The following is a 12,012-nucleotide window of genomic DNA, read 5'->3' as shown; positions in this document are numbered from 1 at the left end:
AACTCCTCCCTAAATCCGCGTTTACTTCCGGTGGTGTCCGTCTACGTCGTGCCGTCTGCACTGTCTGAGAGCTGAGCACAACAGGAGGAAAAAGCGTTTCTCTTGCAGCAGTTTGTTCGTGCAAATACCTTCACTGCTTGCTACTAGTTGTAAGTCTCGCACTCTGGGATTGTGGGAAGTTTTTTTTTCCTTTTTGTATTTAATCGAATTCAACTTGGTTTATGAAGAGTGGTTATTCGGGTCCGGCTATATCCTGGAAAAAAACAATCAAGGGAGGCGTTCCGTGTTTATACAACTAGTTGTGAGGGCTGGGTTGCTGCTAAATACCGGGTTTACACCAGTTTCATAACAAGTGCAGTGAACATAAGTTAACTTGGTGCCTCCTGGGTGATTTTAAGGCTAGTGTGGCGTGCTGTTACACAAAAGTTAAGCAGACAGTGACTTGAGCATTGTTCTGTGCGGATTTTTCTGGGTCTTTCTGTAATATCATCTGCATGTCTGCTGACAAGAGCAGCAGTTAAGACCACAGTGAACACTCTTTGAGACTAATATTAAAATTTGAGTCATTAACCGCCGCACTCAGTGCTGTATGTATGTAATTTGTCCGTTAAAATAACGATGCACTTACTGGACTCTGCTAGCTGTTTTAATAACAACTTGAACTCTGATCTGTCCTTTATCTATTTAGAAAGTGTGTCAGAGGCCAAAGTTCAACCGGTTACATAAGGCCCTCCACCCCCGTTATTGTTATCATACCTGGAGGGCAAAGTACTACAGACATACTTTGATAGTATAATTTGATTTTTAAAATAACAGCTGCACCATATAGAGATCAAATTCATGCCGTTACAGTCAGCTTGTTTTTTCAGAGCTAAACCCGGTACATGCCGTTACTGTGATTATCTAATTATCAGCCACTTTATTAGATACATTTGGTGTTACCTTTTTAAAGATTGGACATTTTTTGTAATCAGAGATGCTCTTGTGGATAATTATTTGAGTTAGTGTTGTTTTTAAGTTGCTGTTGTCAGCTCGAAGCAGATATTTCAACCATATCAACCAAATATTTTCTCTGGATTTTTTTTTTTTTTTTTTTTTTTTTTGGAACGTCTTCTGTGAACACTAGAAATGGTTTTGTGGACAATTTTTTAATATGTCTAAATGCATTTCTGGCTAATTTACTGATATTCGTGTTATTGAGTGTTTTGACTGGTTTATCTATTAAAGGGGCTGAGTGTTGATCATAGTTGACCATCCTATTTAATTTGATTGTTTTTGTGGAGTTTTTGTTTTTGTTTTTTCTTTTTGTCCATGTTAAAATGCAATCAGATTAAAAGTTTCTGCCACTGAACTGCAACAAACCTTCACTGTTGTCTAAGAACTTAAAATTAGTCTTGAATGTAAACTAGACTAAACACAACTGTGGAAAAAAACAATCAAGGGAGGCGTGAAACTGTGAGTTTCACGGAAGAGTTAAGTGTGAGGAAGCTGTCATTTTAAAAAGTTGGATTCATTTTTTTATTTTTTATTTAGCAAAACACATCATTTAGACATATTGTGAACATGCTCAATAAGAGGTGGATTAGTGATGCTGGATTATGGTGCTATAATACACCTCCACCCCTAAATCCCTGCAGTCAGTTTCTCTCCACCTCGATGCTCAGCTCTTTGAATTCCATTTAAACATTCAACCTCCAGGTGTTTTAACACAAAACAGGTGGAATAGCTTTTTTTATAATGTGTATAACGGAAGTGAAAAGTTGTTTTGTGAATGTCTTTCTGTCCACAGACCAGGATGAATGTGGGTGTGGCTCACAGCGAGGTGAACCCAAACACCCGAGTGATGAACAGTCGAGGGATTTGGCTGACCTACGCACTTGGTGTTGGTGTGCTTCACATTGTGCTCCTGAGCATACCCTTCTTCAGCGTGCCCGTGGTGTGGACTCTAACAAATGTCATTCACAACTTAGTAAGTTCAGTTTTCTCTCATGCTGTTTCAGTGCTGCTATCCGAGCTTCAGAAACAAGCCAGGCTGTTCAGGGTTTTTTCTGCATAGAGAAAGGCTGTTTAGATGGTGCCAAAAGGAGCAACAAAAAATATGATTGAGGGGAAAAAATAATGCTGTGAAGGTTTGAATTGCAGTGCATAAACTGAAATTTGACATCTCTGACTTCCAGCTGCTGTATTTCACACAGGCGCTGGACAAGCCAGCTAAACTGCAGTGTTTTGGTCATGATTTTCAGTCTGTTCACGCTCCAAATGTCTTGCAGGAAATGCTCTGAGTTACAGCCCAGACTGACCTGGTGGGTTGAGCAGTAGTTTATTTCAGGTTTGCCAACACTCACTCACATGTGACACGCCTTCGTTAACCTGTTTCAGCAGCAGCTCTGATCCAAATCTTGCACTTGCTGTGTCCAAAGATATAAGGATCTTGTGGATTAACTTTTATTTCCATTAGCGACGTCCCCACAGCAACAGGAAAACCAGCATGTGCTCAAAGTAGAATTCATCCACCGCTAAAGTTTCTCTCCTGCTCTCTGTGCTCACATCAGTGGTATTGTTATTTGAGTGCATTCATAAACCTTTTCTCATGAGCTCGCGTTACTCTTTTTGTCAGACAACTGTCAGACAGCCTTTCAGACAATTTGCTAAACCAGCTATTAAAAAAAAAAAACGAAGTTGTAAAATGACTACTCGGAGAAGAGTCTGAAGTCATAATAGGCTGAAGCTTTTTGACAGATATGCTGATGGTTTGTGGTCAGCAGCTTCTTCAGAGTACTACGCTGGTTACGTCCTGTAGCAGTGAAATCTGGGGTGTGTTTTTTTTTTTTTTTTTTTTTTTTTTTTTTTTTAAATAAACATTAATGCAAACCATCTCTCGCAGTTTCCCTGAAAAGGGCCACTTCACTGAATATTAAAGTCTCTAAAATTTACATTGTTCATTTTAACTAGAACCGTGTCTAGTTAAAAATATATCACGTTGTCTTTTTGATTATTTTTACATAAGTGGGATGGTGAGGTCAGATGCTGATTTTGTTTATTTGTCTCCCAAGTTTACTAGGGATCTGTATTGGTCCTGAAAAAGCCATATTGGTCAAAAGACTGAAAAAGTATTCGCCTCCAAAATTTAATTTGAATACATTTTCTTTTATTAGAGGGTTAATAAGCAACAAAGTTAAAAAATTTTAATTTAACAGATCAAAGTGAGGTCTTCAAAATCCTTCTTTTTGTTCTAACCAACAGTCCGTAGTTAAAATAAATAATTAAAAAATAATTTTCTGTGTTTGGCAAGAAAAGCATTAAATTCTATATTATTTCAAGAAAGTTTTGTGTTAATTCTGATTTCTAACGCTTATCAGTTTGATTCAGGAACCCTGTTTTTTTTTTCTTAAGGCGGTTTTCCTTGTGACAGCCTGATGACTGACCTATTATGATAATTTCCCCATGCCTCAAAGTCTGACAAGAGTGACCTTTCATTGCTGCATGGCTGGCCTCAAATGAAGAGAGTTGATGTGGGTGACGTCATCGAACAGTTTGAGCTCAAGGATTGTGTATCACAGCCAATAAGGAAGGCTATTAACAGTAGCGGCTGAGGTCAACTATAGCCTATTGTTTTCCACCACAATACACCATCAGTGTGGTGATTATTTCTTGGCCGTATGTCAGCGCTTCAGTTTCATTACATTTCCCTCTGTATCGGGGAAGCTCCATCTAAAGCTCCAGTGTTTTGGACACAGACATGTAATTAGAACCTCCCAAGATGGCTAACTTACGAGGGCAATCCCAAAAGTAAGGTATTTATTTTTTGGGAAATACAAACAACCATTTATTTTCCATAATATTCGCATCATTTTAAAGCTTGAAGACTTATTTTTCTACATACTCACCATTTCGGTTGATGCATTGTTGTAGACGCTGTGGCAGTTTTACAATGCCCATGTCATACCCGCTCACGGCCGCTGCAGAATTGCCTACTGGACAAATGTTCTTTCAACTTTGGGAACAGGTGGTAGTCACTGGGTCTGAAGTCCAGACTGTAGGGTGGGTGGGTGATGAAGTTCCAACAAACGTTTGCCAGGAGATCGACATGAACATTGTAAACCTGCATCGACCGAAATGATGATTATGTAGGAAAAATAAGTCTTCAAGCTTTAAAATGATGTAAATATTATGGAAAATAAATGGTTTGTATTTCTAAAACAACAGGAGACCTTACTTTTGAGATTGCCCTCGTAGTTGACAATAAGAGGACATCACATTTCTTTTTGGCTAGTCTGTCAGTACACTATTGACCGCAGTTTCCACTCCACAGGGAATGTATGTCTTCATGCATGCAGTCAAAGGCACCCCTTTTGAGACCCCTGACCAAGGAAAAGCCAGACTTCTTACTCACTGGGAGCAGCTCGACTATGGCGTGCAGTTCACCTCATCTAGAAAGTTCTTCACCATCTCCCCAATTATTCTGTACGTATTATATACCAATAATTCTGTCTGAACCTGTTGTCTTTAGACATGTACCTCCAACCCTGATAGTTCTGTAGACATTACCATGTGTGAGAGAATGCCAAGTGGAAACTTCTAGGAAAATGATACTAGTAACATGGAAGTACCAAAAACTTTGATTCCATGAATGCCCGTTTGAGCCTGGCTCCAACAGTGACACAGACTCCCATGTTAAAATGCTGAACTCTACAGCAGAAATAAGATGTTTACAGCGTGCCACAAAAAAACTTTTAGTTTCTATGGTTGTACTAGAGTAAACCATTAGCCATTGGTGGTAGACTCCACATCCTAGTAACTGCACAGGAAACTGTATTAATTAACAGATAATTAACACACAATTCTCTGGAAGGCACAAACTCTGTGGAGAGGTACAGCTCAGTGACTTCAATTGGCTGAGGTGAAGCCTGGCTGCACATCTCAGCTTCTACATGTGAGTCAAAGAGACTATGTCCCTGAAAATAAAAACATCTAAGCATTACTGGGTCTGAGCAGAGGATATGTGTGTCTTTTATTTTATTTTTTTTTATCCTATAAATGGTTTCAGGACTTTATGTCCCTAAACCCATCATTTTACGTGGTTAGGGGAGTTCCACAGGGTTCAGCATTGGGTCCAGTCTCATTCACATTGACCAACTATGATGTCCGTTTTTATGCTGGTGACATAGTTCTGTACTGTATAGTTGTTATGATAGTGTGAAAGACAGGAAACTATTCATAGAGCCCAGTGGCAGACTGGAAAAAATGTTTTACTTTTTTTTTTTTTTTTTTTTTTACTTTGTGTCTGTGGAAAGTGACTCACTTTAGGAGGCATTGTATTTATTTATCTATTTTTATTTGATTGAAACCAAAATGCTGCAATGTATTTCTAACACACTGTCTTTTTTCCCCACCTTTACAGATACTTCCTGGCAAGTTTCTATACAAAATACAACACAACACACTTTGTCATCAACACTGCCTCGCTTCTGAGTGTCCTGATCCCCAAACTGCCACAGCTGCATGGAGTCAGAATTCTTGGCATCAACAAGTATTAATAATTGTAAATGCTGCGCCTCTCAGCAACTGAAGCTAATTCCTGTGTAGTCTGTACCGCCGATGTGTGTACCAAGTCATACAGTTTGTGTAACGGCCGCTGTTGTCGTATAGTAACACCAGAGGGGTGCACTACGAAACGAGGTACGTTGAGCCTAAAGAGTTTTCAGCGTCATGAAGGTAGCTCTGTTTTTTGTTTTGTTTTTTTTAAACCAGGTGACTCAGCTCTGGGCAGAGGCTACGTTCAAAGTTTTTGTGTAAAATTATCTTTTAATGAGCAGTACAGATTTTCAGCTGAGGTTATATATGCAAAACCTGTTGAGCCGTGTGTTTGTAATGCCGCCCAAAGAAGCTGTGCAGTTTTAGTTGAACAAACTGTTACAGCAACAGGGATTTAAATGCATTAGGCTGGCAATGCAGAAAAAGTGCTTTTATGTTTGTTCATAATTTCCTGCTGATGTAAAGCAGAGTAGAACACTGATTTGTCTGATATTCAGTCAGTAAACTTACTTCCACTTTGAAATGGCCAAAAACTCAAGTGATTTTCATCCTTTGTTATGGGACAGGGTCAGGCCTGAATGCACTTCCTGAGTTGTGTTAGTAATAAACTGCAGCAAAGAGAAAACACTGAGCAGTGTGTGATCGCAAAGTTCCACAGCTCTGCCCATGTTAATCAAAATTCTTAACATCTTTAACGTTTGCTGATCACTCCTTCAAGATCGTTTCCTTGGACACCACTGTGGCTAGTTTTAGATCGCTCCCTGGATTTGAGCTTTGTCGTCATGGCTGACTTGAAATTTGCTCTCTGAGCAAGTTTAAACTTTAGTAGATCTGACTTTTGTTGTGAGGGCTCATTGTGTGTGCGTGAAACTGAACTCAAAAACCCAGTGCCCATCCTAGAACTTGGAAGGCAGTACCTGCAGTTGACCAGTGGTTCACCAATGATTCAGAGATTCTGTCCATCATTATTTTTATTCCCATATAAAATATCCGATCCACTGCAAGAAATACTGTGGAATAATGACTTCACAAACCTGTTGAAATGAAAGCTGGGTTTTAAGGTAGAACTCTCATGGCGGTGGTAGAAAGGAAGGAAAAGATCACACAAAGGAAAAGTTGACAATAAGTGAAGGGGGCAACTAGAGCAGGGTTCCTGCAGACTGATTTTTGAAAGGTGTCTGAATCTGAAAAGGCAGCCCTAGTTTTTATTAAAGTCTCGAAATTCCTCAGATTTGGGGAGGTAATGTAACATCTTGAAATGTGGTGGCTAGTTGGTCAGAGCAGTTACATTGCTCACTTTACTCAGAAATGAAGAAACGTAAATTCGCTGAATATTGGCTCTTCATCCAAGCATTTGTGTATGAGTCACAATATGTTTTGTTCAGGAAGTGCCACAATGGGAATGAAGGTGCGGGGGAAAACCCCTACAAGTTTTGGTTCAGTTGCAAGCAGTTCCGACTAGTTGCCTTACATTGTTTACCTGCATAGCTTAGCTTTTTGCTCAACTACAACTACACGAGACAAACAACATGCATCTAAAGCAGTGAAATCTATATGTAACATTTCTTACCCTGTGGAGGCCTGGTGTCATAAAGCTAAGATGGCAACAGCACATACTTGCACAGACGCAAATTGAAATGAAAGTGGAAAAAGCTGCGATTCAGGCGAACTGGGAGTGATTCAGGACATGATACAGAAACAGTGTGAGGAGTCGGGACTTCCATGGAGCGATCAAAAATCAGCGTGCATGAGGAGGCAATGTCAAAGCAAATGGTTTCATTTTTTTATGGGCAGAGATTTAGAACTTTTGTATTGAGTCCCATCTTTGTAAGAAACTTTCTTTCTGGCCTGATGTTTGGCTCTAGTAATTATCGTAAAGTCTTCACTGCTCAGTGTGATCTGCTCCTTTTTTCTTCAACACAGAGTCGGGATAAACACATCTCACCTTCATGACGCCTGTTATCTCTGCCAGGAGGCCTGGCTGTGTTCAGTTTGCTTTGTGGTGCATCCCTCTGGTTTAAAGATGATATGTCTGTACATGACAGGATGCCATACGCATTACTAACTTATGTGAATATTTAATGATGTATTTTCGGCCTGCGTCGACCTGGGCGGGCCCAGGCATCAGTGAGGCTTTTGGTTGAGTTTAATTTTCTTCCTTTCTTTGCTCTCAGCTCACACACGGTGATGCAAATTGTGTTTCTAGTCACAAAGATGTTGCAAATGTATTTTTCAAATGTGTCTTACTTTGTGAGGGTAGGAGCCCATGGCTCGCTGTTTACCGGTACACTCTGGTTTTGTAACGGGTGTCAGACATTTTCATGCTGAGGAAGAACAGAATCAAGCTCTTCTTGTGCATGATTTCCTTTGTGAATCATTTGTAACCAATCAGAACAGCAGGCTTTTCTCATTGTACTCTTTGTGTGCGTGTGTGTGTGTGGATATTATGTAGAAATGAGACAGATTACTGTTGTCAGATTAAGTGTTTACTGAGGGAGCTCCACAGTGTCTTTGTAATGAACTTACACTCATGTAGCCACTCTCTTCATACTTTGAGGGATTATTTGATTTGTTTTTGTTTTGTTTTTTTTGGCTATAATTGAGGCAGCGAGTCCTACTTTGTTTGGCCATAGCTCGTAGTACTTGATATTTCTGGTTCTTAATCTTATTAAAATGTTTGCCCTCCATCTACTCCGTCTCACAGCTCTTAATTGCTTCGTCGAGTTTCTGAAGTTGACGACTACAATGAGGCTCTCAGGTACTTTGCCACAAAAGTATAAGTCGAGAAATGAGGAAGTCTTTCAGGACATATCAGAATTTCACAGATGTTACTCTTGAGGCACTGAAGAGTAATAATCAGCTGTATTGGATACCTTTGTTTTGGAGTGCTATCGTCACAGACCTATCAGGTTTCATCTACGTAAAGGCATATTAAACAGGAGCTATTCTGTTTACTTCTACCTGCATGTCTTCATCCTTAGATTTTATTATTCAGTTCAAAATAATCCATATTTATCTCATACTGGGTTTATCCTCAGTTTATCCCCTGTCCGAAACAAGAAATTTTAGCCCCTTCTTTTTTAGGTCAACTTTTCCCTCACAACCAGAAGATTTCAACAGCTTGAGATGACCATATTAGTGATACAACCTCTCTATAACTTCACATAGATCAATGAGTAGATGAAAACTGTGAAACAGAATTTGGAGCAATCTGAAGCCTGAGCTGGTCCTGTGGCCTTCAAAATAAATACACCACCTAGAACAAGTTACTTAGTTTAGTGTCTGCTTCATAAAGTTAAGCCAACATTCAGCTTGACTGTATCGGGCGTTTTTAAAGAAACTCCTCATAGTTTAGTTTTAGTCAACTATAATCACCTAAGCTTAAAAACTAAAACACGTGGGGACAAAAACAGTTTGGTTAACTAAAATAAAAACTAGATTTTAGAAAAATTTAAAGTAAATGATTTCGTGAACTTGGAGAGCTAAAATAAAATTTGCAGTTACAGAGCAAATATGCTCAGTTTTACCATTTTTAGTTTTGAACATTTTATTGCATCTTGCCTGATGAGTCAGTGATGTCTACAAGACTGAGAGTCGACTGCTTTCAAAAAGTTCTCTTTTTATTGTAGTGTCTATTTTTCCTAAATCTTGCCTCTGCGTGGGCTCTTACATAAATAAAGCAGCTCATCTACTAACTGGAAGGTCACTGGTTTGATACCCAGCTACTCCAGAGTATCCTTGGGCAAGATGAAAAGGGAAAACAAAAAACGCTTGGACACTGCTAGCACGGGGCACCCACACAAATGCAAAGCAGGAGATGAAGCATAGTTGAATATGTTTCCAAACCAACTTCATTCCAAGCCAAAGACTAGAAAATATGGTGAAGCATATCTTCCCTTTGGTTTCACCTGCACAAGTGCCAAGGTAGGTCTCCCCTGCATAATTGGTTTTCCCTTCGTCGGGAGCAGCGCTGGGCTCTTCAAATCACGGACAAACAGTATCCCACATTCTTGATTTTTAGTTCACAAACACTTGTTTTAATGACTAACTACTCCTGACATTTTGGAGATGTTAGTTCTTTATACAGTAAAGTTACAGTGGGATACAAATAATATCAGGCTGATCCTGCCACGATTTGTTCCCCCTGTCTCAATCACAGACAAACAGTATCCCACAGTTGTTTATGTTTTTGAACCCATTTTGCACAGAGAGGCATTTTTTGAAAAATGTATTGATAGCAATGTTGAATATTATTACACAGGAAAAAAACAACTACACGTAAAATAAGTACACCGTGACGCCTCTGCCTTTCTAAATGGAGGGACAGTAACTGCGTGTGTATATGTAAGCGTGTAAAACCTGCAGATAGTCAGATTAACAGTAACAGTAGCTATTTTGTCTTTATCTGCCATTCTGCAATTCATCTCATGTAAACAATAACGTGACGCACAGCATGACGTGAAAAAAGGCACATACCTTTGAGGTGAGGAACTTTGTATTTCTTGTCCACACCTAAACGCAAAAAAGGAGTTTTAAAAAAAATCTCCGTTTTCGGTGATTCGAAACGCCGTTTACGTGTGGACGAAACAGCTGCGTTTTCAAAAATACCCGTGTAGGTGTGGACGTAGTGTAAAAGAGTTAGTAGTGTACTTTATTACTACCTGTAATTTATTGCAGATTACTTGTATTTGATTAATTGTTTACTAAATGTTTGAGGTGTGAAATAAACCGCAATGGAGCAAAATATGGGTGTGTGTGGTTGGAGGATGTGTGCGTGCGTGTGTGCGCGCGCCGGGGGGGGGCACATTTTTCTTGTAAAACAAAGGGGGGCCTAGCAAAAACAGTTTGGGAACCACTGCTTTAACTGAAGTTGGAATGAATGAATGTGTTTGCAGTAAATAAAACTGACCACTAGATGGAGACGAACACATCTGAGCACTCACTGGTTTTGCAACTTTAGATTAAATGTAATAATAAATGTCTCTCCGGATATTTGACACAAAGGCATATTGAACAGCAGTTCAGTGTTTTAACCCGGAGCTGGTTTGTGGGTGACAATGTATAAATATGTTACATAAGACATGAGGATTGTTTCTGGCAAAGTAGAGAAACAGTTTCTGCAATCAGATAAGACCAAAGCAGAAAACGCTGAATCATCCTTTTCACTAATGTATACTTCAGTCCCCTAACGGGACTGAAGTATTTTTTACTCTTCTGAGCTAATGGGTAAAAAAAACCTAACAGTAGCGCTGTGCAATACTTCAAAGTTTTGTATCAATACAATATGAAAAAAAATTACAGGACGAGTTGCCAATACCTTTAATATAGCAAAACACACCTTTCAGCTTTTCGTGTATATTGAAACTGGCTTTTTTTGGAGAGCAGGAATGAAATGCGCCTGATTGAAAAGCACCTTTTGCTGTAAAACTGACATGATTATCAACACAAAAAGATTCAGACATTTTTCATAGCACATGTTAGAGGTATATTTCTTTTAAAATAAATTAACAAGTAACGCAACAGAGTGGACTGCATACTGAACTTGGCTACAAACAAAGTAGGCTATCGATACTATCCACGAGTATCGATCCAATACCAGGTTATGGTAGATATTATCGATATTTGAATCAATCCCACCTCTAGAGACAAAACCAAAACACAGACTATGAGAGAAGTGGATGTGTTGTGGGGGAAAGAGGGACTGTCATGGGAACATTATGGATATCAAACCCTGCGGCAGCCTGGCGGTGCACGAGGCTTCTCGCCTTCTAGTAGCTGGGATAGGCTTCCCCCTTCCTCCATAACGAAGGATAAGCGGGATAGAATGAATGGACGATTGACTATTATATCACATATTAATTGTCATGATCACGTTTTAATCTAATGCATTTTAATGTACTATGATTACATAAATGACATAATTATGTAAATACATAAAAACTGCTATCAGCCCTATGAATGAATATCATGGCAGAACACTATTGAGATCTCTTTTATTTCCCTCTGTGATGTTTTGCATGCAGCATAGGTTTTCCCACTTTGGGGAGTTAAATAAGTGCGGGAATAACATATCTTTTGTCTAGTGTGTTCACCTTTTTCCCGAAGCCTTCCTTAGTCATCGCATTTACATTGGTGATTTCAGTGTGTCACTGTGCACTCTTTGGATACGCTGACTCACCGGCTGTCTTTCAGTTGTTTCAAATGAGAAGCTCCTCACCTTCTGTTGTGTCAATTTTTAATTTTTAATTTTTTTAAGTCATCCAGACTCTACCTCCAGGAAACTTAAGTTGTGCGGGGGGCACCTGTGACTTTTTCCACGCAGACACATCATCAGGTAGTGATTCAAGGAGTTTGCTTGGTTTGCTTTTGCTTTGTGTTCTATTGTAGAAGCGCACGTTTTCTGTTTCAGCCAATCATGTGCATTTACCTTTGAGAATCCAAATTTGAAATTGAGATTCAAATTCAACTATTTTTGCA

At 39.3% G+C, this 12,012-nt stretch overlaps 1 protein-coding gene across 1 annotated transcript; it reads left to right on the top strand.

The window, feature by feature from the left end:
* Nucleotides 1-30: 30 nt before the first annotated feature.
* Nucleotides 31-8,222, top strand: ormdl1 (ORMDL sphingolipid biosynthesis regulator 1). The gene is made up of 4 exons (XM_063499324.1): nt 31-149; nt 1,790-1,969; nt 4,313-4,464; nt 5,402-8,222. Exons 2-4 carry the CDS (start codon nt 1,796-1,798, stop codon nt 5,535-5,537), a joined length of 462 nt encoding a protein of 153 aa, XP_063355394.1. The 5' UTR covers nt 31-149; nt 1,790-1,795; the 3' UTR covers nt 5,538-8,222.
* Nucleotides 8,223-12,012: the final 3,790 nt, after the last annotated feature.

Source organism: Pelmatolapia mariae, linkage group LG16_19 (assembly GCF_036321145.2).
Source record: "Pelmatolapia mariae isolate MD_Pm_ZW linkage group LG16_19, Pm_UMD_F_2, whole genome shotgun sequence".
Taxonomy (NCBI): domain Eukaryota; kingdom Metazoa; phylum Chordata; class Actinopteri; order Cichliformes; family Cichlidae; genus Pelmatolapia; species Pelmatolapia mariae.
The sequence above is the reverse complement of the archived record's forward strand: the minus strand, read 5'-3'. Positions and strand labels throughout refer to the sequence as shown.